We start from the raw sequence: 23,654 nt of genomic DNA on the forward strand, positions 1-23,654 counted from the left end.
TAAGGGTTTGAAAAAGCTGCATTTTTACATTACATGACACATGAAAATTATGTGAAATTGGAATTTCAGTGTCCATAAAGTTGGAACTAGCAATGCTCACTTGTTTAGGTTTTGCCTATGCCTTCTTTCACACTACAACTCAGAGCTGAGTAGTTGTGTATGGCCCATAAAGCCTAAAATATTTACAGAACAAGTATTCTGCACGTTGCACTCGAATGTAAGGTTGAATGCCCATTGTTTGTCGCATCTAGTCCTTAACTCTCAGTGCCTGCTCCACAGCTAGTGTTTAATAATTATAGCTTGGACAAACCTTCCCTCTCTCCCAAGACTGCTAGTATCTAAGGGGCTAGGTTGACTTACCTCTCTTTGGCTAATTCTCTTCTCAGGGAAATTTGGAACCAAATATTATTGATTCCGGGAAAGCACCTTGAAAACAGGACTGTTATATTTTTCTGAAAATACCTAGGACAGTACCTTGCACAAGGTAAGATGCTGCTAGAAACTGGAAGAACTCTTCTAGGGTTATCCTTAAGAGGAAATTAGTGCATGCAAAGCACTTAGCACAGTGTCAGGTGTACAAAATTGTTGAATAAATGGTTTGCTTTTGTCTCAAATTTCCTTGCTATAATGGGAAATAAATGTCACCCTTCATAGCACTGTCTCACAGACTAAATAAGAATGCTGTGTGTGAAAAAGCTTTGTAAGCTGCAGACACTATCCAAATAGACTTATCCAAGTGCAATATACACGTTGGCACTGAGCAGCCCTGTATAGAGGGATGGGCACTGACCTGGGGGTGAGAACACTTAACATCCTAATTCTTGCCACTTATTAAGTGACCTTGGACAATCCCAACTTCTGTGGCTGTTTCTTCTCTTCACCTGTAAAACCAGCCTCTAAACAGACAAAACTGCCCCTCGGGATTCAGCTCAGGCCCTCTCCGCGATGTCTTTCCTTTTCCTTCGGGATGGAATACCCCTCCGACTCCGAGGCGGCCCAAGGGGGCGGGACCAGTCTGGGGCGTGGCGTGGCGTGGCGTGGCGTGCCCGGGGCGTGGCCTCCTTCTCTCCCTAGGCCTCGCCGCCGCCGCCGCCGCAGAGCCAGGCCGCACGGGGGCGCCGCTGGGGCCGCTCTGCTCCCCGAGTTGCCGAACAGCGGAGGAGGTGCTCACTTCCGCGTCCGCCCCGCGGCGTCCGGCGGCCGCGCCGAGGGTCTGGCTGACTGCAGGTCAGTCTGGGAAGCTGCCGACCCGCCCCACCCGCTGGTGCGGAGGCACCGGGCGCGGGGTGGGCCGCGGACCTGGAAGTCGGCGGGGCATCCTGAGGAAGGGCCCGGGCCGCGCTGGTACGCGCGTGTCCGGGGCTGCAGACTCGGGCTTCGGGCCGATTTGGGGTCTCCAGGCCGCGGAAGACCCTGGCGGGGCTTTCTGCCTCCGCAGCTCCTCCTCGCTCTTCCCGCTTTGGAAGAGGAGTATGAGCCCTTTGAACCCCCACTTTCTCAAAGTGGGGTTCGCGGGCAGATCCCGACCCCTCTCAGACTTTCTGAGGAACTCTGTGCTGTGGCTGGAGTGGCTTCGTTTTCCCAAGCGTCCCTGATGGTTTTGATGCAGATGCTCATAGGACTGCACTCTGGGGGACATGTCCCCGAGGGCTGGACACTTTCCACATCGCAGGGAACCTAACTGGGTGCATTTGAGGATGGGGCCTGGGGAGTGCCCCTCTGGCGTGGCCTTGGAATGGTGATGGTTCTGTCTTTAGAAGAGACTGCCTGGGGTTGGGGTATGGGGAGTAGCTCTTAAATCCTCCGGATCAGGGTGCTGCTGTGTTCTTGTAGCCGAGTGTTGAGATGTACAGATGCTTAGTGAGTGAAAGGGCTGGATCAGGAGCCATGGGGGTGAAGCAGTGCTGCAGGAGGCAGTGTGGGGTACAGCAGGAAGAACTTGGGATCTGTTCTGCCAGTCTGGATTGGGGCTGGCTTCACAACCTACTAGCAGTCAGCCTTAGTGTGGCCCCTGTACACATCACTATTTTTTTTACCGCAGTGTCCTCATCTGTCAACAGGGACAATAATTTCCATCCAGTAGAGTTTTTGTGTGAATTAGGTAATGTGTGTCAAGTGTCCCTTACAGTGGCTGGCACATAATAAGCATTCAATAAATGGGAGTTATTAAGAGTGACATAGGCCCTGGCTTCCTTGGCCTACAAATCAAAAAGTAGGGATTAAACAAGTGATGTAAAATGTAGACAGACACACAAAGTATATTTGTAGAACTGTGCAAGGATTCTAACTTGGGGAGAGGGGCAGAAGGATACGTGGGAAGGTCATGCAAGAAATTAGGTTTGCTGAGGACCTTGAAGAATAGATAGGATTCCAGGGAGCTGGTAATGAGGCAGAGGGAACTAGGACCATCCCACGCCTCAGAGGTGGTTCTCACATATGGATCTTTGGAGTGCTGCGCCCAGAACTTCTAGGCAGTGCAAGAAGTCACATTCGTAGGTAGTTTTGGAAGGCTGGACCTTTGGTCCATAATTGTTTCTGTTATTGACTGTGTCTTACACACATGGTCTTCCTCAGATTTTAATGGTCTCCTTCCATTTTATTGCAGACTGGCATCTACAAAATGATCTTAGTTGGTCATTGAGTAAAAGTGAAATGACATGGATGTAGTTGAGGCTTTAGGCAGCCATTTCAAACTTGCTGTGAAATGTGTGGATACTGCAGATTTTCAATATTAGGAGTACCTTTTTCATCACAGTATTGTTTTAGGTGGGGAAACACTGCAGTGTCATCTGTGGTTCTGTGATCTCCAGAATGGACTAAAAAATCCAATCCTTAAAACTTCCCGGAAGCTTCATCCGTTTCACAGTGAAGAAGCTGGGTGATTTGGAGGTGTTATTTGTAGTTCTAGACTAGTCCGGCTGCTGGTATAAATAGAATTCTGATCTCAGGCTGGGTGTGGTGGCTCATACCTGTAGTCTCAGCACTTTGGAAGGCCAAGGCAGGAGGATTGCTTGAGCCCAGGAGTTCAAGACCAGCCTGGGCAATTCAGTGAGATCCCATCTAATTTTTTAAAAATTTTAAAAAAAGAAGAATTATGATCTCAATTGATAAATTATATATTCCTTAGTTACCTAACTTAAGAATTATAGTTATCATTGTTAATAATTCCTGCTCCTTTATTTTCTTAAATTTTCAAAGTCAATATCATCAAGTTCCTCAGTAGACACCTTATGGTTAAATTTATAACATTATGCATAATATTTATTATTTATTGAATAGTTACCATGAGCCAGAGACTGTTTTAAATGCTCTTTTGCTGTTTCTTATGTTCTTTTAATTATTCCTCTGATAGTCCTTTGAGGTAGGCATCATCACTGCCTCCATTTTGTAGAAGAGGAAGATAAGTAATTTGCCCAAAATCCTCGGGCTGGTGAGGGGTAGAGCCTAGCAGCTCAATTCCGTGGTGTCCACTGATCTTTGCAGTCTGGAGGCTCCCTCAGGCATAATTACCATGGTTAAAAAGATATGTGAATACTGAAGGTCGCAAGCAGGACTCACCTTTGTTTGCTATGTGACAGAGAGTGCATTACCATGCTCAAACAGTCATTTCAACAGCTATGATTGGGTTGTTAGTTGTTTATTATCTTTTACAAATCCTCTAAGCCAGCATTCTCCAACTTCTTAGCATATCTTGAAATTCTCTTATATTACATAAAATCCTTCAATGTTGCCAGTACTGAGGAATTTATTTTCAGTCATGTTAAAGTGTATTTATTTTATCATCGATTTAGTGTCTTACTGGAAATAGGAGGGATGACTGTCTTTTGTTTTTCAGAGAGAGACCAAGACATCATTGTTTTGAAGTTTCTGAAAGTGTTGGGAGGCAAAAATTCAGGTGTCTGGGGGAGAAATGGAAGGCCACGAGGCAGAAGAAGAGGTGCTAGATATTCTCCGACTGAATGTGGGTGGCTGTGTTTACACAGCCCGGCGGGAGTCCTTGTGCCGCTTTAAGGACTCCATGTTGGCATCTATGTTCAGTGGTCGCTTTCCTCTAAAAACAGATGAGTCAGGTAAATGTCCAAAGTCTGGAAGCATGATCTGAATGTTTATTAACACAAGAGTCCAGTTTAAATTCCCTTTGATTTTCCTAATTTACAATGAAATGTACTAGATGAATATACTGAGATCATTAGGACTCTATGGAGATTCATTAAGTAATAGAGAAATTAAACACTATTTCTGAAAATCTGTGATACTGTTGCTAAAAGTTGACAAAGAAGTAAGAGTTCATAAAGGCTCGTCATGACCTAATTATGGGGATTAACTATATTTTGAAACTCGTTACTTTCATGCAGCCTCCAGTGATGATATTGACACTGATTAAATAGATTTGCTTCTCTCTGTGTTCTTCAAGTTAGAAATGTGTTTGTCTGGAGAAAGCAGCTGCCCTTATCGCTAACAGAGCAGTCATTGTCATTGTAGACTTAGTGTTGGGCTCGCCACCTAGCCTAGATGCATAGTCTTGCTGTGTGGCTGATGTGTGTGGCTGATATACATGGCTGAGAAAATGTCTGTGCAATGATGCCGTCCGGTGCTAAGGGGCAGTGGACTGAAACCTGGGTTTCAGAGGAAACTGTAAATCACACAGGTAGGGTTCTGGGGCTGCTCTCTCCTTCGAGTGCTCTGGAACTCACTGAACATATTACTGGTTGTAAAGAAACTTCATCAACACGAGTGAGGTTTTTTGCACTGTGCATGAGCCCCAGACCCACTCTTGATTCTGTGTTAGAGGAGAATGATTGAGGAGTCTTAAACATGAGGGACTATTCTACTGCTAATAACCCTGGTGTTAGGATGCTTTGCTGGTTAAATGGCAGTTGAAAAAACAGGGAAATAAAATCACGAGTAGCTGGTGCCCAGGGCTTGGTGTCTACCTGGGCAGAAAGGTTTTTGGGGCAAAGATGGTAAGCAGGGATTCAGTTTTCTTCTCTGCCCCTAAATATTACCTTCTTAATCGCTTCTTTTGTGAGCTAGTCAAGGGAGAAAAGGAATTACTGACTAATCTCATGCAGAGGTTTTTATTATTATTATATATTCTGCTAAATTATCTAAGAAAAATATTTTATTATAAAGTAGTACCAGTATAGCATTTCGTCTTTTTTAAAGTTTGGAGTCTCATAGTACAAAAGGACTAACCCAATAATTCCAATCGTCTAGCATGCCTATAGCTAGGAACCCCAGGTTTGTAGTGTTGCTGATATGCAAACACTGAACATGGTGATGAGCACCCACATGCTCTCTTTAGTGAGCACCTCCATATTGCCTGTTTTAGTCCAGATGAGATAAGGTTAGGGGTAAACTTCTGTTTCTGCCAGCAGTGTGAGGTGCCCTTAGCCTTTGCAGTGGCCACTACAGGAGTATAGTCATTGCATCCAGTGTTGTAAATGGATCTCGGAATAAATTTTCCCATATGGTAGGTGAGAATGCAAAGGTCCACCAGTAACTAACTCAGTTTCTTTGTGCACAAATTAGAAAAGGGTGCCCTTTTATCCTGGAAGATGCAGTTCCATGCCAGGGTGCATGGCTTGGTGAGCAGAGTGTGGATTTGGTTTTAGCCTCTCTTGCCCCCTTGGCCTAGCATGGTATACATAGTACACCATTACAACCAAACATGGCAACCCTGGTGATATATGTTTGCATTCAAACTTATGTGTAGTATTATAGAACTACAGGTGATTTTCCCACACAACTCATTCAAATGATTCAGTTTTACAATATCACCTATTTGTAAGCAGAGGGTTGCTGGTATATCATATTTGGTGTTTGAATGAACAACCAAAAGTCTAGCCTACATTGCATAAACCTATTTGAACACTAGATGTTAACTTTTATGTGAGAAAGAAACATTTATAATTCTAGAGGTCCTCAGACCTCATTTGATTTGTTGAAATCTTATTGATCGAAATATGAATCTGTACAATCATTTTTGAACTGAATGTTTTCTAGGGGCTTGTGTTATTGACCGTGATGGACGTCTATTTAAATACCTTTTGGATTACCTTCATGGAGAAGTTCAGATTCCCACAGATGAGCAAACCCGCATTGCCCTACAGGAAGAGGCTGATTACTTTGGCATCCCTTATCCGTACAGCCTGTCTGACCACTTGGCCAATGAAATGGAGACATATTCTTTAAGGTCAAATATAGAACTTAAAAAGGTCTTGGCATTTTTTTAAGTTTTTGAAAATATATATGTATATATATATTTATGATGCAGAAAGCAATATGTACTATTTTGCCTAGTCTGTGTTTTCACATTAACCAAACAAAATAGTTTTTATACATTTTGAAGACGTGTTTCTTTACTACTACTTCTCATTTTTTAAGGCCAAAATTCTTGGAAAGTATATTTTATTGCCACTCAAAAGTTGATTGAGTTTATATACCTCATTGAAGATTTAACAATTTTTTGATGGCTTTTTTAATAGAACTCCTGAAATTATTTTTTTAATTAAGGGAAATGCTATACTATGTGAGGGCATAGTGGTATTATTTTATTTACTAAAATGATTTTTGAAAAGAGTGATCCTGATAAATAATAAAAGTATCTTACTTGATTTAGTAAGTGTAGTAGTTTGTTACTAAGTTAAAACATTACTTTGGCTAGTTCACTTTGAGATCAGTAAATCTCTTTTTAAGATGCTTCTATTTTAAATCGCATTTTAAAGATCTTTACATGATTTGAAAATCCTAATTATCTGTTTTTGTCTTATTGAAAGTATTATATGTGTCATTAATTAGCACTTTTGAGCATCTAAGAAAAATATTTTTCTTAGAAAATTGTTAATAGTGAAAACCGATCTTAACTGGTTTGAATTCTTTGATTTTTATGTCTTAGGAAGCAAGCTGACGGGTGGTTGTTTCTTAGGAGGGCAGCATGAAGAGAAAGTTGATATGGTTCCAGATCCCCTTTAGGAATTTGCATAGTTATATGGGTTATGCTACTGAAGTTATTCCTAAACCATATTTTCAAACAATAGACTTTCAGTGCTGTTGTCACATCTGCAAAATGAGGCCTGACTAGCAGGTTGGGGAGGGTTAATGCTCATCTTCAGAAGTCCCAGCTCCATAGTCTTTTATTCCTGGTTTTTATTCAAAAAGGATACAGCATGCCCAAAGTCATGCTGTCAGCTAACACATGTTTATTTCAAGGCCCTGTGGCGTTGTACAGGGGGCTGTGTGGGACACCAGTAAATACAACATGCAGTTCTTTGCCCTTGAAGTTTATAGTATAGTTGGAAATTCTTGTAGATGTATGTGTAAGTAGAATTGCAAACCAACACAGGAGTTAGATAGCAATATTAAATGAAAGTGCAAGACATGGTAGGGCCCCATTTTCATTCACTGAGTCAGTAAATACTAGGCATCTCCTTTGTGTTAGACACTATTCCAGACACTTCGGACAAAGTACCTGTCCAGGGTACTTACAGCAGTAAAGCTATTTCTCCCAGGGAAGGCCCTGGCAGCTTCACTGGGTGAAGCCCTTCTGCTCTGTGCCCTGAAGCACCTTGTCTGGCTGATGGTATTTCTTACACAGGGTGCTGGTGGCTTATTCAGTTTCTATCTTCTGCATTAGCTATAAACTCTAGGAGGGCTGGGACCCCGTCTCACCATTGTTCATCATTATATCTCCTGGATCTTAGAGCTCAGCACAAAGTAGTAACTTAATATTCAAATGAATGAATGACTAGGTGGATACATGCCAAATGGGTTTAGGCAGCATACATTGAGTTTATGTATTCATTCTTTCAATATAAAAGAAAAATCAATCTGGTTAGTCCAGGATTGGAACTTGGAATTAAAAATAAGGACTGACCATGGGGTTAGTTAGTAGAAGGTGAATAGAAGATTGTGTCAAATAGGAAATTTGGGAGAAAATAAGGGAAAAGAAAAAGGTCTACCTGTTAGTTATTATACAAAGATTACAAAATTAAAAGTGATGTTGGCAGTAGAGGAATGACCTTACAAAGATTATAAAATTAAAAGTGATGTTGGCAGACTAAAGGTGTAAGAAGTAAAATGGAATTTCCATGTAGAAAGGATTCTGTAGATGAAAAGTTATTGGGTTTTTGGGTGGTATTTTTTGTGATTGTCCTCCTCCATTTAATTCAAAAGATGTATGTTTGTTTTTTAAAGGTGTAAAGACTAAGCTGAACTTTATAATATTTTTATTTCTATTATGACCAACTAGAATTTCAGCTTTTACGTGAAAGTAATGGAGCATATTCATTTTTATTTTACTGTAGAATTAAATTCAAATTTTATATATATTTTTTGCTTCAGGCTTTAACAGACTTCTGTGATTCATATGGCTTGGTCTGTAATAAACCAACAGTTTGGGTTCTCCACTATCTTAATACATCTGGTGCAAGCTGTGAGAGTAGAATTATTGGTGTATATGCCACAAAAACTGACGGAACAGATGCTATTGATAAGCAGCTGGGAGGAAGAATTCACAGCAAAAGCATTTTTAAAAGGTATGTCCAAATTTAAATGTGAAAAAGAAAATAAAGTCTTGGTCTCTTCTAAGAGGTGTTTCTGAATGAAATGTTGTGCTTGACTAGGAAAGACCATTAACACCTCTCAGTAGACAGAGTGAGCCCTCATAGCTGTTGAAATAGGCCTGCTTCATGAGAAAATTATAATTAAGATCATTTCACATACAGTATGGATAAGTGCAGTCCATCTCCATGATCTAGTGCAGTGGTTCTCAGTTGGGAGTCTGTATCAGAATCCCCTCCCTTGGGAGGCTTGAAAAGAAGAGAAAGAAAAAAGCCACATGCCTGGTGTCTTCCTAGACCATAAAAGCATTGGCATAAGAAGTCAGCAGGTCTACTGAGTGACCTAGGGCCAGCCTGCCTTGGAATCTTCTGAGAAATGACAAAGCACTTCCCTGATCCCTTCCAGCTTTAGAATTCTGTGACTTGAACATGTTAAATTCTTGAGTTATTACTTAATATTTTTCCTGTCATCTTACTTACACTGGTTAATTCACTTAGGAATTTTTAAAAAAATTCTCTGGCAGATGGGATTGGGTCAGCTATTAGTGACTATTCCAGGATCATATCAGCTTGCCTTTTTAGATGATTAAATATGTCATCAGTTTCTGAATTCTTTACAGATAGGGATGCGTCTATGTGAGATATGTAAGTGCCTGGCATAATGCTGGTCAAAGGTGAATATTTTCTAAGTTCATTGGAGTTCGCTGATTTTTTTTTTTTAGACTTGATATTAAAGATGTGTTGATTTGTCTGCATGGTATATATTGTGGAATTAATAAAATACTGTGGTAAAAAGAGATTGAAATGTAGGTTAATATATAATGTGTACATATATATCTATATATGTAGAGATATATATACTTAAGGATCACAGAACAACTACTCAGTGCCTACCTATTTTGTCTCTTAATTAACAAGCTCTTATTAAATGTCTCTTAGCTGCATGTATGTATACACATCCATACCTAGGTAGTATATTTTCATTACTTTTTGCAATATTTCTAGAGAGGCGGGAAATAATGTTCAGTACATTTGGAGCTATTATTCAGTAGCAGAGTTGAAGAAAATGATGGATGCCTTTGATGCTTGGGAAGGAAAAGGTACAGTGCAATTCTTTTATTTCATGGAAGTAGGTGAACTTTTTTTTTTTTTTTAATAAGACAAAGTAAGCTCATATACTGCATTTCTGTTTTTGGAAAAATATTCTTTTGAGTGTGTGAATGTATTTGTTATCTCAGGGTAACACTGAGGCAGTTTACTTACAAATCTTTAAATCCCATGAGTTGCTAGATATTATTAATAGTTTATAATTCAGTAACTTTATGCTTCTGTTAGTTACGATTATTTAATTTAATTAAGAGTTCATTTAGTGCCTACTATGCATTGTAAAAATATTTCAAATTAAGCATAAAATATGTAATCAAGGAAACGCAGAGAAAATAATACTGGGGAATATGTCTAAAGAGCCCTTATAAAATAATTACAATAATCTTAAATGTACACTTTGAAAACTGATCATTTTTATCAAACTACAGAGTGAGAGTTGATAATAATAATGTTGTTTGATATCCCCTGATAAGTAGTTTACATTTAGTATCTCTTAGTCCTAACAAAATCCTGTATGCTACTTACCATTCCTATGTTATTTTTTTAATTTTTTTATTTTTATTTTTGGAGATGGAGTCTTGCTCTGTCATCAGGCTGGAGTGCAGTGTCATGATCTCAGCTCACTGCAACCTCCGCCTCCCAGGTTAAAGCAATTCTCCTGCCTCAGCCTTTCAAGTAGCTGGGACCACAGGTGTGCACCATCACACCCAGCTAATTTTTGTGTTTTTAGTAGAGATGGGGTTTCACTATGTTGGCCTGGATGGTCTTGATCTCTTGACCTCATGATTCGCCTGCCTCAGCCTCTGAAAGTGCTAGAATTACAGGTGTGAGCCACTGTGCCCGGCACCATTCCTATTTTTATAGATGAGGAACTGAGTCTCAGAAGGGCTCTGACACTTTCATAAGGATCACAGAAGGTTATGTGTTCTGTTCTATGCCTAAGCATTTTTTTAAATTAATAAGCATGTATTGAGTGTCTGTTCGGTGCAAAGTATGATAACAAGTGCTAAAATTGGATCCAAAGACATATTCCTTCCTCAAATAATCCTAAAAGCTAGTAAAGACTGACTGCCAGTCACATAATGGATAAAAGAACTGGGCCTGGTGTCATGCATGTATTGTCCCAGCTACTTGGGAGGCTGAGGCAGGAGGATTGCCTGATCCCAGGAGTTTGAGGGTACAGTGAGCTGTAATCACACCACCGCACTCCAGCTTGGGTGACAGAGCGAGATATAAAAGGAGAGGAAGAGGCTTTTAAAAAACTGCATCGGCTGCACATGGTGGCTTATGCCTATAATTCCAGTACTTTGGGAGGCTGAGGCGGGTGCATCACCTGAGGTCAAGAGTTTGAGACCAGCATGACCAAGATGGCTAAACCCCATCTCTACTAAATACAAAAACTTAGCCAGGCATGGTGGCACATGCCTGTGATCCCAGCTACTTGAAAGGCTGAGGTGGGAGAATGGCTTGAACCTGGGAGGTGGAGGTTGCAGTAAGCTGAGATTGTGCCATGGCACTCCAGCCTGGGCAACAAGAGCGAAACTCCATCTCAAAACAGAACAAAACAAAACAAACAAAACACGGTATCAGCTCTTCTTACTTCAGGTGTGGTGCCAGCTCAGTCCTTCTTCCTTTACTCATCTTTGCCCCCCTCACTTTCCCTCCTTTTTCCTTTCCAGTCATACCCTCAAGCAGGCAGGATGACATCTTTAAGCTTACTACTTTATATTTAATTTACTTTGAGACACTTATACTCAAGTTGGAGAACAAACTCAATGGTGTTCTCTGTGTCTCTGTGCCTCTGGAGTGGCAAGATGTCCAGGAGGCCACTGACTTAGAAAGCTGAAGTAGGGCCGGGCGCGGTGGCTCACACCTGTAACTCCAGAGCTTTGGGAAGCCGGAGCAGGCGGATCATGAAGTTGAGAGATTGAGACCATCCTGGCCAACATGGTGAAACCCTGTCTCTACTAAAAATACAAAAATTAGCTGGGTGTGGTGGTGCGTCCCTATAGTCCCAGCTATTCAGGAGGCTGAGGCAGGAGAATTGCTTAAACCTGCAAGGTGGAGGTTGCAGTGAGCTAAGATTGCACCACTGCACTCTAGCCTGGCTACCTAGTGAGACTCTGTTCTTAAAAAAAAAAAAAAAAAAGAAAGCTGAAGCAGAAAACTGGGATCAATACCTTTTACAAAGTACGTGACTGATTTTAACCATTTTCAAAGCATGTAATGAGGCATCATTGTGATTTAACAAAGTTCTGGAAGGCCTGTGAAAATCCGTAAGATAAGAAGCAGAAGTAATGGAAAAAACTATTGGAAAGGAGAAGACAGAGTCATTGTTATTTATAGACAGTGTCTTTTTAGAAAACCCCAAAGAATCAACTGAGAGTATTCTAAGTGCTAAATTTAGTAGGTTAAACTAGCTGGATACAATATAGTATACAGAATCAGCAGCTTACCTGTGATAAACCAATTAAAAATTATAAGGGAAAATCCCATTCACTATAGCAATAAGCAGAACATAAAATAACTAGGACTATCCTCGGGACTACCCAAGAAATACTTAGGTCTTTTCTGAAGAAAACTGCTAAAATGTATTTATCCATCTGTCCATCCATAAAAAAGAAGACATGAGGATAATGGTGAGATGTACCATGATCCTATATGGGAAATATGAATATTAGAAAGATGTCAGTTCTTCTTAGATTAAATTATAGGTCTATCAAAATAGCAATGGGACTTTTTTGGAATCTTGAGGAAATGATTCTAAAATTCCTCTGAAAGAATAAATAGGTAAAATCGCCAATAACATTTTGGGGAGTAGAAGTAATTAGGGAGATGAGCCTAACTCTATTTGATAGTAAAACATGCTATAGACCTATAGTAATAAAAAGCATATGCTTCTGGTATAAGAATAGAGCAGAGATGAAGGGTAAACACCAGTAAAATTAGTAAAAATACTGTACAAAACCTGGAAATCATCATTCTCAGCAACGTAACATAAGAACAAAAACCAAACACTGCGTGTTCTCACTCATAAGTGGGTATTGAACAATCAAAACACATGGCCATAGGGAGGGGAACATCATACACCAGGACCTGTTCGGGGGGTGGGGGGCTAGGGGAAGGATAGCAGGGGTTGGGGTTAGGGGAGGGATAGCATTAGGAGAAATACCTAATGTAGATGATGGAGTGATGGATGCAATAAACCACCACGGCACGTTCTGTACTTTTACAAACCTGCACATACTGCACATGTATCACAGGACTTAAAGTATATATTAAAAAATATTAAATGTCAGTATTTTAATAAGTAGTTTAGAAATATGCTTGGGAGGAAAACCAAAACTTTAACCTCATATAATTTATCAAAATAGTTTCAGATGGATTTATGAAAGAAAAAAGAAACTAGTAAACGAAGAGAAAATGTCAGAAAATAATTAATGTCCTAATAGGGAAAGACATTAAAAGCTTAAAAATCATAAGGACAAAGATTAATAAAGTTGGTTACATAACATCTAAAGTATTAGGAGCTTTAAAACAAAAAATTGCTGGGCATGTTGGCTCACATTTAAAGTATTAGCACATTGGGAGGTTGAGGCAGGAGGGTCACTTGTGGCCAGGAGTTTGAGGCTATACTGAGCTATGGTAGCGCTCTGTACTCTACCTGGCGTGACATAGCAAGACCCTGTCTCTTAATCCATTTATGCCTGAGGTTGCAATTTTTGAATTTTTGCAATCAGACCTTGGCAATGACCTTGAGCAGTAGGATGTAAATAACTCCCACATGCTTAGTGTTCCAATAATAGAACGCTAGACATAAATGTTAAAACAAAAAACATTAAAAATTATAAATATAATTTAAAGACTAATGAAAAACTAGGATAAATAATGTTGCATTGACTGGACAAAGTATATCCTTAATAGAGAGAAGGTTTATTAAAATTATTTAGAAAGTCAACCACTACTATAAAAAAAATTACAAGGTTCATGACCAGAAAAGGAAATAAACATGTGACAGGAGGCTTAACTTCATTCTTTACCTATGAAATATATATTTAATAAAAATAATTTTTTATATACCAGATGAGTAAAGATCTCTTATTCATTTCTGGTAGGAGTGAAAATTGATGTAACTTTTAGAAAATAACTTGTTAGGTCACATCAGTAGCATCAAAATTCTTCGCATTCTCTGACCCAGTAATTCTGCTTTTGAAATCTATCTTAAGGACATAAACACAGACTGACTTAGGAACAGAAGTGTTCTCTAGCATTATTCATAATAAGGACAAAATAAAAACACTTTAAATGTCTAATGATTGAGGGTTAACTATATTTTGGCATATCCTCAGGATGGAATATAATAAAGCTATTAAAGTTATTTTAAATAACTTTTTGCATAGATGAATGCCCGTGATAAAATAAGAAATGATAAAAAGCAGGAAATAAATGTAAAGTGTATCATATGACTAGAAAAAAGACTGGAATGAAATATATTAGTCTGTCCTGAGCCAGTGATTCCTGGCCTTCTGATTAGGAGTGACTTTGATTCCCTCATATATTACTTTTCTATATTTTCCAGGTTTTGTACAAGGGATGTGAATTACTTTATAGGCAGGAAAAAAAGAAAGTTTTTAAACAAATTGTGGTGTATCCATATAGTGGAATACTACTCACCGATAAAAGAAATGATCATTGCTATGTACAGCAACATGGATGAATCTTAAAGCATCATGCTAAAGAAGCCAGACACAAAAGGTTGCATTTTGTATGATCCCATTTATATGACATTTCAGAAAAAGCAAAACTAAGGATGGCGGGGACATTGATTGCAAAGGGGTATGCCCTTTTGGGGTGATAGAAGGTGTTCTACATCTTGATTATGACTGTGTGTACATAACTATATCCATTTGTCAAAACTCATTGAACTGTGTACCTGAAAAGGGTGAATTTTATTTTATGTAAATTATATCTTAATACATTTGACTTTTAAAAAAGGCAAACTTAATGGACCAGATTTGGTAATGTTTTTATAGTATATATAGGTTCTGGAGTGTAATCAAGCAGTTCCAGAAAGTTAATTGTTTTAAAATGAGGATCATAGAGTTATTTGAGTATCTATTATTATAATGATTTATATGCCCAGCTTGCTAAATTGGTTATTATTACCAGAACTTTAATAAGAAGATAACACCATTATTGGAACTTATAAGATTACTCTAAACAATTTTTATTCAACATGATTCTTTGAGCTTTTTTCATATGTATATATGCTTCTTTTTTTAAAAAAAATTAAGATGAAATTCACATAACAGTAACTAAAGCATACATTTCAGTGTTATTTACTACATTCACAATGTTGTGCAGTCATTACCTCTATCCATTTCTAAACATTTTATCACCCCAAAAGGAACCCCCATCCCCACTAAGGAGTCACTCCCCATTCCACTGTCTCCCACAGCCCCTGGCAACCAGCGGTCTACTTTCTGTCTTAATGGATTTACTTACTTTTGATATCTCTACAAATGGAATGATACAATATGTGACCTATTGTGTCTGGTGTTTGCCACTTAGCATAATGTTTTTGAGGCTTCAAGAATACATTTTTCAGCTTTTAATCAAAAACAGATTTAAAAATTAAAATGCATTTGAATGGCATTTTTGCCTAATTCACTAGCCCAGAATCTTGTTGGACAAGGTGCTTATAGGGTGGTGATACCTCATATTTGTACAGTAGTTTCCATTTTCAGAGTGGTTCACAGAGTTCCCCTGATTTGATGTCACAGCAACCCAGTGAAGTAGACAGGGCAAGTGTTACGACCCACCCCCTGTACAATACTTATACTACTCCTTATCACTACGAGTGGGAATAAAGGTACTTGACATTTTTTGAGTGCTTACTCCATGCTAGACCCTGTTCTAAGCACTTTGCATTTATTAACTCATTTAAATCATCACAATGGTTCTTCAAGGTACATACTATTATTGTCATCATTTCACAGCTGAGAAAATTCAGGCCCAGAAAAGTAACTTTCCCAAGGTGACATGATTGATGAGTGAGAGATGTAGATTCAGACCCAGACAGGCTTGGCTGGAGGCCGAGCCCTCACTCTCAGCTGCCCTGAGTGTGCATAATAATGTGCTGAATCTTGTCAGCTAATCAGCGGCAAAGCTGGTGGCCAGCTCTTCCTGACCCAGGTTGTGAGCTGTGTTGCTCCCTGGCCCTAGCTTCTCATGTGAGTGCTTCCTGTCATGTTGTGCACACCTCCCTTTGCCAAGCAGGAGGCATGAACCTCAGACTCTGGCAGGTCTTAAGTGAAAGTGTTGCTCAGCATTTTGCAGTGGATGGTGGCTGTCTTAATTATGTCTTTCTATCTTCCAGGTGTTAGCTACTGGCGGGTGCCTCATGAGCTGATAGAATGTTGGACTTTAGAAGAACGGCCTTTACTTGGAAGCCTGCGTCACATGGCTCCAATTCGAAAGAGGTTATCTATGCTGTGTTGATTATTTGTTTTGTTTTTTTAATCACTGATATTTTTACTGCCATTGTGAAGAGGAAATTAATAATAATTCTTGACCTTACTAAGTTTATTAATCACCTATATGAATATTCTGTCTTACCGTCAAAATATAGATCTTGAGAAATATGAAGTTATCAAAACTTTATAAAAAGTGGGAATAATTCTTTGTAATGGCATATATAACCTGTTCTTATTGAGAGAGTGTGATTCTAAAAATATTAGTGGACACAGTGGGAATGCTGTGGTAAGTATGTTTGCCCCACAGAAGTGAAATCCCAGGCTTTATTGGCAATAGTAAAAAAAAAAGAAAATCTGTTTAGACTTAATACTTAAAATTTCTACTGGCTTATTCTGAGTTCCTTTTTCTTATTGCCACAAATAGCACTTTTATTTAATGGTATTTTCCTATGCTCCATGAAATTATTAGCATTAAATTCACTCCACAGCTGTTTCTTTCACTGTGTTTTTAAATACATTTAAAATCACATTTTTTTTTAGTGTCTGGGTTTTATTCATGACTTTCAGATCTTCTGATTTCTTGATCACATGTTCTACAATTTAATCGAATACCCTATGGAATTTCAGACTACTTTCTTACATTTGCCCTCTGGATCTTTCACTGTAATGCAGAGATGCTTATTCAGTTTTTTGTAGTTAACCGTCACTTGTCAAAACAGATCTTATTTCTTAAAAGCCATAATTTTATTATCATTATTTATTTTGCTTTTTTTTTTTTTTTGAGATGGAGTCTCGCTCTGTAGCCCAGGCTGGAGTGCAGTGGCATGACCTTGGCTCACTGCAACCTCCGCCTTCTGGGTCGTGGTTCAAGCAATTCTCCTACCTCAGCTTCCCAAGTGTGGGGATTACAGGCATGAGCCACCATGCCCAGCTAGTTTTTGTGTTTTTTAGTAGAGATGGGGTTTCACCATGTTGGCCATTCTGGTCTTAGAACTGACCTCGTGATCTGCCCACCTCGGCCTCCCGAAGTGCTGGGATTACAGGCGTGAGCCACCATGCCCAGCCTTATTTTGCCTTTTGAGCCTACAATTAGCAAATATGTTTTGAGTCAAGAGCAGTGGTTCTCAATGAGGGGTGACTTTGCCTCCTGGGGGATATTTGACACTGTTTGGCAACATTTTTAGTTGACACACTGTGGGGTGGGAGTTGCTGCTGGCATTTAGAGGGTAGAGGGCAAGGATGCTGATAAACATCCTACAGTGCACAGGGCAGCCCCAAGAACGAAGAATTATGTGACCAAAATGGTAATAGTGCCGAGGTTGAGAAACCCCAGCGTGGAGTCTGGTGGAAGATGTGAAAAACAAAGCAGGCAGGAGTGGTTTATGGAGGCACTCCTCTGTGTTAGTTATCTTAACATACAACTTTACAAAGCATCATTTTTGATGCATCAACAGGATAAAGAAGATGATGACTGAGAAGCACTTGTAAGGTCCCATGGAGCTATCTGGTCACCAGAGAAAATGTTCAGTAGGGTTTTAGGGTTGAATATATTATATTTGCATTCTTTGCTACAGATGGCAATTTTCAAATAACCATGTTATTATTGTCCCATTTCCAAGAATGGGAGTTCACTAACTGATGCTATGCGGACTTGCATATCCAAAAGAGGATTGCAGTCACCCTTAATGCTGGGGGTGCTCCTCATGAAGTGAAGTTGAAGGAGCAGGCAAGGTTTTGACAATGATTGTTTGACAGTTTTAAGGTCATTTAAAAAATGTTCCACTGTAAGCTTTTTATAATGAATGGTAAACTCAGTTCTGGAGTCTTTGAAGGTTTGTCCATGACTATTCTAGCAGTCCTCAAAATGAGTTCCAAAGAATGCAGATTTTACTGGCCATCAAAGGTTTCATTATGGAATTATTGGGAAATACAGATATCTTTAGTATAGGCCTTTTATAATCTTTAATATGTTAACATGGATTTTAAAGCTTCAAGAGGAGGAAAAAATATGCAGCAGTGTATTAGTCAGTTTTGCATGGTTACACAGGAATATCAGTCTGGGTAATTTATAAAGAAAAGAGGTTTATTTTGACTCATGGTTCTGCAGTCTGTACAAGAAGCTTGGAGCCAGCATATGCTTCCAGTGAGGACTTAGGAAGCTTACACTCATGGCAGAAGGTGAAGGGAAGCAGGTGTGTCACATGGCGAGAGAGAGCAAGAGGTGCCAGGCTTTTAAACAGCCAGCTCCCATGTGAACGAATAGAGTGAGAACTCACTCATTAACATGGAGAGGGCCCTAAGCCATTCATGAGGGATCCTCCTCCATGGCCTAAACACCTCTGCTGGGTGCCACCTCCAACATTGGGGATCACATTTCATTTGGAGGGGACACGCATCCAAACTATGTCAAGCATAGTTCTCATATTTATTTGATTGTGAAATCTTTTTTTCTTCACTAAATCTCTTTAAACTGCAGTTCTGGGAAAAACAATTTGTGATATTTCTGGTTATCCTCTAGGTCGTGTCATGATACTTGGGAACAGGGTGATATATTGTATAATTCTCATGTAACATGCCAAATTTTAATTTGCTGGTATTAAGATTATATGTGATTTTACATAAGTTGTATCTAAATTGAGACCAATCTTTTGTAAACTTGCTTATTCACATATTGACCTTGGTGGGAGATGAGAGATGAGGTAGGTGCCCATAAACCTCTTGACTCTTTAATTCTTGACCAAAACCTTTTTGTTAATGCCGAAGGCAAACTTTGGAGGTGCTTTTATGAATTACTAAAACTGTACCTGCAGAAAATGACACGCTTCTGTATTTCTAGGCGACTGACAACGTTCAACGAAGAGGAAGAAGGTGTGAACTATAAGACTGGTCCTAAGCCAGTTAGATTTTTGGGCCCTTCCACAAGTACCCAAATTAAAGTCAAGAACTCGGCCTCAATCACGGTGTCTCCAGCCAGTGCCGTCCAGACGTCAGCGGGGGCGATAGCAAACCGGTTTCAAAGTGGTAGCCGTGGAAAGGCAGCTCAGCGTTCTGCGCCTTCCAGAGCTACGGCCCTGGTGGGTACAGGGGCCCCTGGGCATCCTCAGGCTTCCCTTGGGGCTATGAGCACCGAAAATGGAGGCATATACTTGCCTCCAGCTAAGGTGCTACTCTCCGACAAGAAGCCTACACCCCAGCGGGTGATAAAGCTAAAGAGGACTCCGCTCTGTGCCACCGCCCTTTCCCTGCCCACCCCCACAGTGGCTATGAGGCAGGCCAACTCTCCTGAACCGCTTCCCAGCGAAGCTGCCCGCGCTTTGGGAATGCAGACTGAGAACAGGAAGGACAAGACAAATTGATAGAAGTGGTGGACTTGAAATTTCCCGTTCATCTCCCAAAGCTTTCAACCCATCTGATGCAAAGAAGTGACACTTTCTTAATGCAGTAGAGGGGAAACTTAGGTTTATTATTTAGGATTCTAGTCCTGGAATTGTGTGAACTAAGAATGGAGGATGGGAGACTTTCATTGGTTAAGTTTCCATTTCTCATTTTCCCAACTTTTAAATGATTATTTGTCTAAGGACAGTTTGAATTTCAGGTTTTTAATTTATTTTTTAATGACTAATTCATATTAAGGCAACAAGACACTACAACAAAATAATCTCTAGAGAGGTCTACTTTGTTGCTGAAATAAACGTTACTTGTTGGTACCTGAGGGTGGGCATGAGGTTTGATCTTAGGTATTCCTGTACCACAAAATGGAGAGGGTGATATTAGTGCGTCCCTGTACTAGATCACAGAAGAGAGAGATTAGAGAGAGAAAATGTAGATCAAGGTGAGCTCCCTACAAATTACTCTGTCTCCAAAGACAACATGAAAAGAAATGATGGGGAGGAAAAAAACCCATGCATTGAATTCGCACTTTGACTCTCATGTAATTGAACTATTTTCTTTCCTAGATTGGCTTTTCTTACTCTTTTCTGTTAGTAGATTTATTTATAAACACCACAAGATCTCTTTGGATAAGAATTATATAGTATGTCTTTGAAGTAAATTATTAAAATACCCCATTTTAATTTGAATAGTGAAGTTTTGAAAGTACTTTCAAAAAGAGAAGTTAAAAGTTTAACTTTTTAACTAAAGTTAGTATTTGTTTTTCTGAAATGACCACTGAAGATTCATTCTGATTATACAATATAATTTTTATGCATAAAATTTCCATATAACTTGAATTTAATATTTTTTAACAGAATATTTTGATTAAGCCTCTATTTTTTCATGACTATTCAGTTGTGTGTGTTTATTAAATGTTATGTTTTGTAATTGGATCACATTTTTCTACTTTCAGTGAGAGTATGTATGCCTTCACTGTGTTAAAAAAAAAAGCTCATAAAGCAGGGTATTTTTTACTCAAATGCTTATCATTGTACTTGCACTGCTTTGAAAGAGTAAAGTAAGTATACGCAAACATTACTTTTTACAAAAATAAAACTTTTCCATAAAAAGTGGCATTTTCTGTGTCTGTACTTTTTAAAGCCGTGGAACCCTTTAGTAGTTTGAAAACTTATTATTTAGGTTGTCCATTTTCACTAACAAAATTGCTTTCTTGTCCAGATAAAGTATGAAATAAATAATTTTGGATAACTTTCCATCTACTAGCAACTTTTTAGATAGGTTGCTTACTTCACTAGAAAAAGTGATTATTTAACTGAAGATCCCTAATGGCATTGTCCTGTGGAATGTATAAAATATTCAGTCACTTTTGAAAATGCTATTATAGAGAATCCAGGCATTCTGGAAATCAAAGACCGTAGTGAATTTTCAGAACCAATCTGGACATTATTAGTATTGCTTGATTTAGGACATTTTGAGTTGCTAGACAGGAAACATGTTGACGATTAATCATGAGTGATTCTGTTGATATCCTCCTTGCATCAAGTAGTTTAAGGGAAATCCATTCAGCACACTTAGTCTTTGAAAGAGGAGTGACTTTGGATGACTACTGAAGGCTGGGGCAGCTGTGGTAGGAAAGGGGCAGATGGCCCCTCATGGGTATCAGGAGTCAAATTCAGCATGCTTGAGTAACAAACATTATTTGGGCGTGGTTCACTGGGGGCTAGCCTCACTTTGCATGGAAAAATATTTTTCTTAATACCAGACTCTGCAAACCCTGAAAGAGTTGGTAATTCATCATAACCCATTGCTTTTCCTGGGGGGAAAAAAAAAGCTTTATAGTGATTTGAGAAGTAGGTTTATACAGTTGGATCAAGAGACACATAGAAATACTTAATGATGGGTCGGGTGCAAGTGGCTTACGCCTGTAATCCCAACACTTTGGGAGGCCAAGGCTGGTGGATCACAAGGTCAAGAGATCGAGACCATCCTGGCCAACATGGTGAAAACCCATCTTTACTAAAAACACAAAAATTAGCTGGCTGTGGTGGTGTACATCCATGGTCGAGCTACTCGGGAGGCTGAGGCAGGAGAATCACTTGAACCCGGAAGGCGGAGGTTGCAGTTAGCTGAGATTGTACCACTGCATCCAGCCTGGTAGCCAGGTGACAGAGTGAAACTCTGAAAAAAAAAAAAAAAAAAAAAAAAAAGAAAAGACTTAATGACAAGTAGAATAAGCATTGTTCATACATTTAAAAAAGGTAAGTGACTATACTCTTTCACATAATCTGTGTTGAAAACAGGTTTGCCCCAATTAAAACTGGTTAGTTGTATCACGGAGAGCCTAAGGCTGACAGTGGGGACCTAAAGAAGGATTTGTTTTGTTAATAATGCCTTACATTAGAATTTAGAAAGTATTTTCATATATGTGATTTCATTGCTTTTTACAATGTTTTCAAATTTTTAATTTTTATGTGACAGGGTCTTTCTCTTGCCCAGGCTAGAATGCAGTGGTATGATCTTGGATCACTGCAGCCTCCAACTCAAGCAATCCTCCTGCCTCAGCCTCCCAAGTAGCTGGGACTATAGGCACGCACCCCACACCCAGCTATGTTGCCCAGGGTGGTCTCAAACTCTTGGGACTCAAGCCATACTCCCACCTTGGTCTCCCAAAGTATTGAGATTAAAGACCGAGAAAATGAGTTTCAGAAAAGTTAAGCCTATACAATAGTGAATGCACACATTTTAGCCCCATTATCTGATTTCTGCAGAACTACACAGCATCACTGAAAAGCTAGAGGGAGAACATAAATGTAAACGGGTGAATTTCCTCAATATTTGAAGTTTTGGGGCAGGAAGCTATTATATTATGCATCTGTCTCCTACTAAACAGGGACTGTCCTTTCTGTCTCTGTAGCATCTGGTACACAATAGGCCTTTAATAAATTTCTGAACAGTTGAGGGCCACCTCCTGTCCCCAGATTATTTTAGAAAATGTGTCTGATAGCAATCTTCAGGGGGTGTGGAAACTGCTTTTTGATCTTGCAGAGTTTATAGTGTCAGGAGAACAAAGGCGGTGCTTTTGAAAGTTCCTTGATACAGTGAATATTTCTAATGACCACAATTACTATTAGTAATGACCATAACAGTTACATAACTTGTCAAGCTGTTTAAAGTAATTTAGAGACATGCATCACTAGATCCCAGAGAGGTCTGTGGCTATTGCTTCCTGACTTTCCAGAGAGGAAAGCAGAAGTCTGGCCTCTCTCGTAAATTCAGTGCATTTCCTGTGCTAATGTAAGTTCTTTTTCATCCAGACTGAATCCCATTGTCTCCTTTGCAAGTGCTACCATTAAAAAAAAATTGTTGACTCACTTTCCAGTCCATGGTTAAATACAATATAATGACTGACCAGCTGTACCTTGACTTTTACCGCAGGAATTAACATACAAGCATGTTTGGCTTTATCTGAGAAATTGTTCATAGAAAACTTTCGATTTAATAGCATTTTGAATGTGCACAAGACCTGTGGTGGCAAGTTCTTTGGCAAAGGGAAGAATGCTGACATTTCTCTGAGTATGAGATCGCCTTAGACAGGACTGTCTTACACCCGTAGGCCCTTTGAATAGCTTTCATCTGTGTTTGGCAGGATGGTGGAGACTGAATAAAAATTACGATGAACTTGGTAAAACATAGGGAAAGAGCTTGTACTATAGCAGATGAAAAGTATTTTCAAATGACTTACACGTGTGTTTTTGAAAGTTAACCAGGAACTTTTAATTATGAAAAATTCTGTCTTTCCCCTATGCCGAAACTCTCCCTTGAAAACTGTCAACAGTTGCTGATTCCCCAGTCAGGGTGGATGAGTTGTTCTTTGTTGAGGGTGGCAGTTAGCATGCAGGGTTTCAAGCATGTAGGACAGCCAAAAACAGAAACATCGTAAATTGCTAACAGGAAAAAAAATTGCTTTCCAGCTGTTTCCAGAATTTCATATTTCACTCTGGTTGGTGGTGCAGTCTCAAAGCGGCCATTTTCACTTATATTCCTGTCAGCCTCATAAAAGACACATGGTTTACATTGTTAGAGAAGAGCTAATTTTTCTTTGTTCACATGCGTTGCC

At 39.4% G+C, this 23,654-nt stretch overlaps 1 protein-coding gene across 3 annotated transcripts; it reads left to right on the forward strand.

The window, feature by feature from the left end:
* Window positions 1–1,094: 1,094 nt before the first annotated feature.
* Window positions 1,095–20,652, forward strand: KCTD18 (potassium channel tetramerization domain containing 18). 3 transcript variants are annotated; one of them, XM_032278726.1, is made up of 7 exons: window positions 1,095–1,227; window positions 3,836–4,070; window positions 6,007–6,218; window positions 8,344–8,537; window positions 9,567–9,661; window positions 16,048–16,150; window positions 18,981–20,652. In XM_032278726.1, the coding sequence occupies exons 2-7, from the start codon at window positions 3,911–3,913 to the stop codon at window positions 19,498–19,500; spliced, it is 1,284 nt and encodes a 427-aa protein (XP_032134617.1). In that variant the 5' UTR covers window positions 1,095–1,227; window positions 3,836–3,910; the 3' UTR covers window positions 19,501–20,652. The 3 variants fall into 3 exon arrangements, with proteins under 3 accessions (XP_032134617.1, XP_032134620.1, XP_032134618.1); XM_032278729.1 differs by having other exon boundaries at window positions 1,110–1,227; window positions 6,007–6,196; XM_032278727.1 differs by lacking the exons at window positions 1,095–1,227; window positions 6,007–6,218 and having other exon boundaries at window positions 3,969–4,070.
* Window positions 20,653–23,654: the final 3,002 nt, after the last annotated feature.

This window comes from Sapajus apella, unplaced genomic scaffold (genome assembly GCF_009761245.1).
Source record: "Sapajus apella isolate SASKATOON/1434 unplaced genomic scaffold, GSC_monkey_1.0 scaffold10, whole genome shotgun sequence".
In the NCBI taxonomy this organism is placed as follows: Eukaryota; Metazoa; Chordata; class Mammalia; order Primates; family Cebidae; genus Sapajus; species Sapajus apella.

Coding starts and splice junctions, on each gene's coding strand:
- KCTD18 (XM_032278726.1), top strand. CDS start 3,911: ATGGAAGGCCACGAGGCAGAAGAAGAGGTGCTAGATATTCTCCGACTG. Junction 6,219..8,343: donor CAAATATAGAACTTAAAAAG/GTCTTGGCATTT, acceptor TTTTTGCTTCAG/GCTTTAACAGACTTCTGTGA. Junction 16,151..18,980: donor ATGGCTCCAATTCGAAAGAG/GTTATCTATGCT, acceptor CTGTATTTCTAG/GCGACTGACAACGTTCAACG.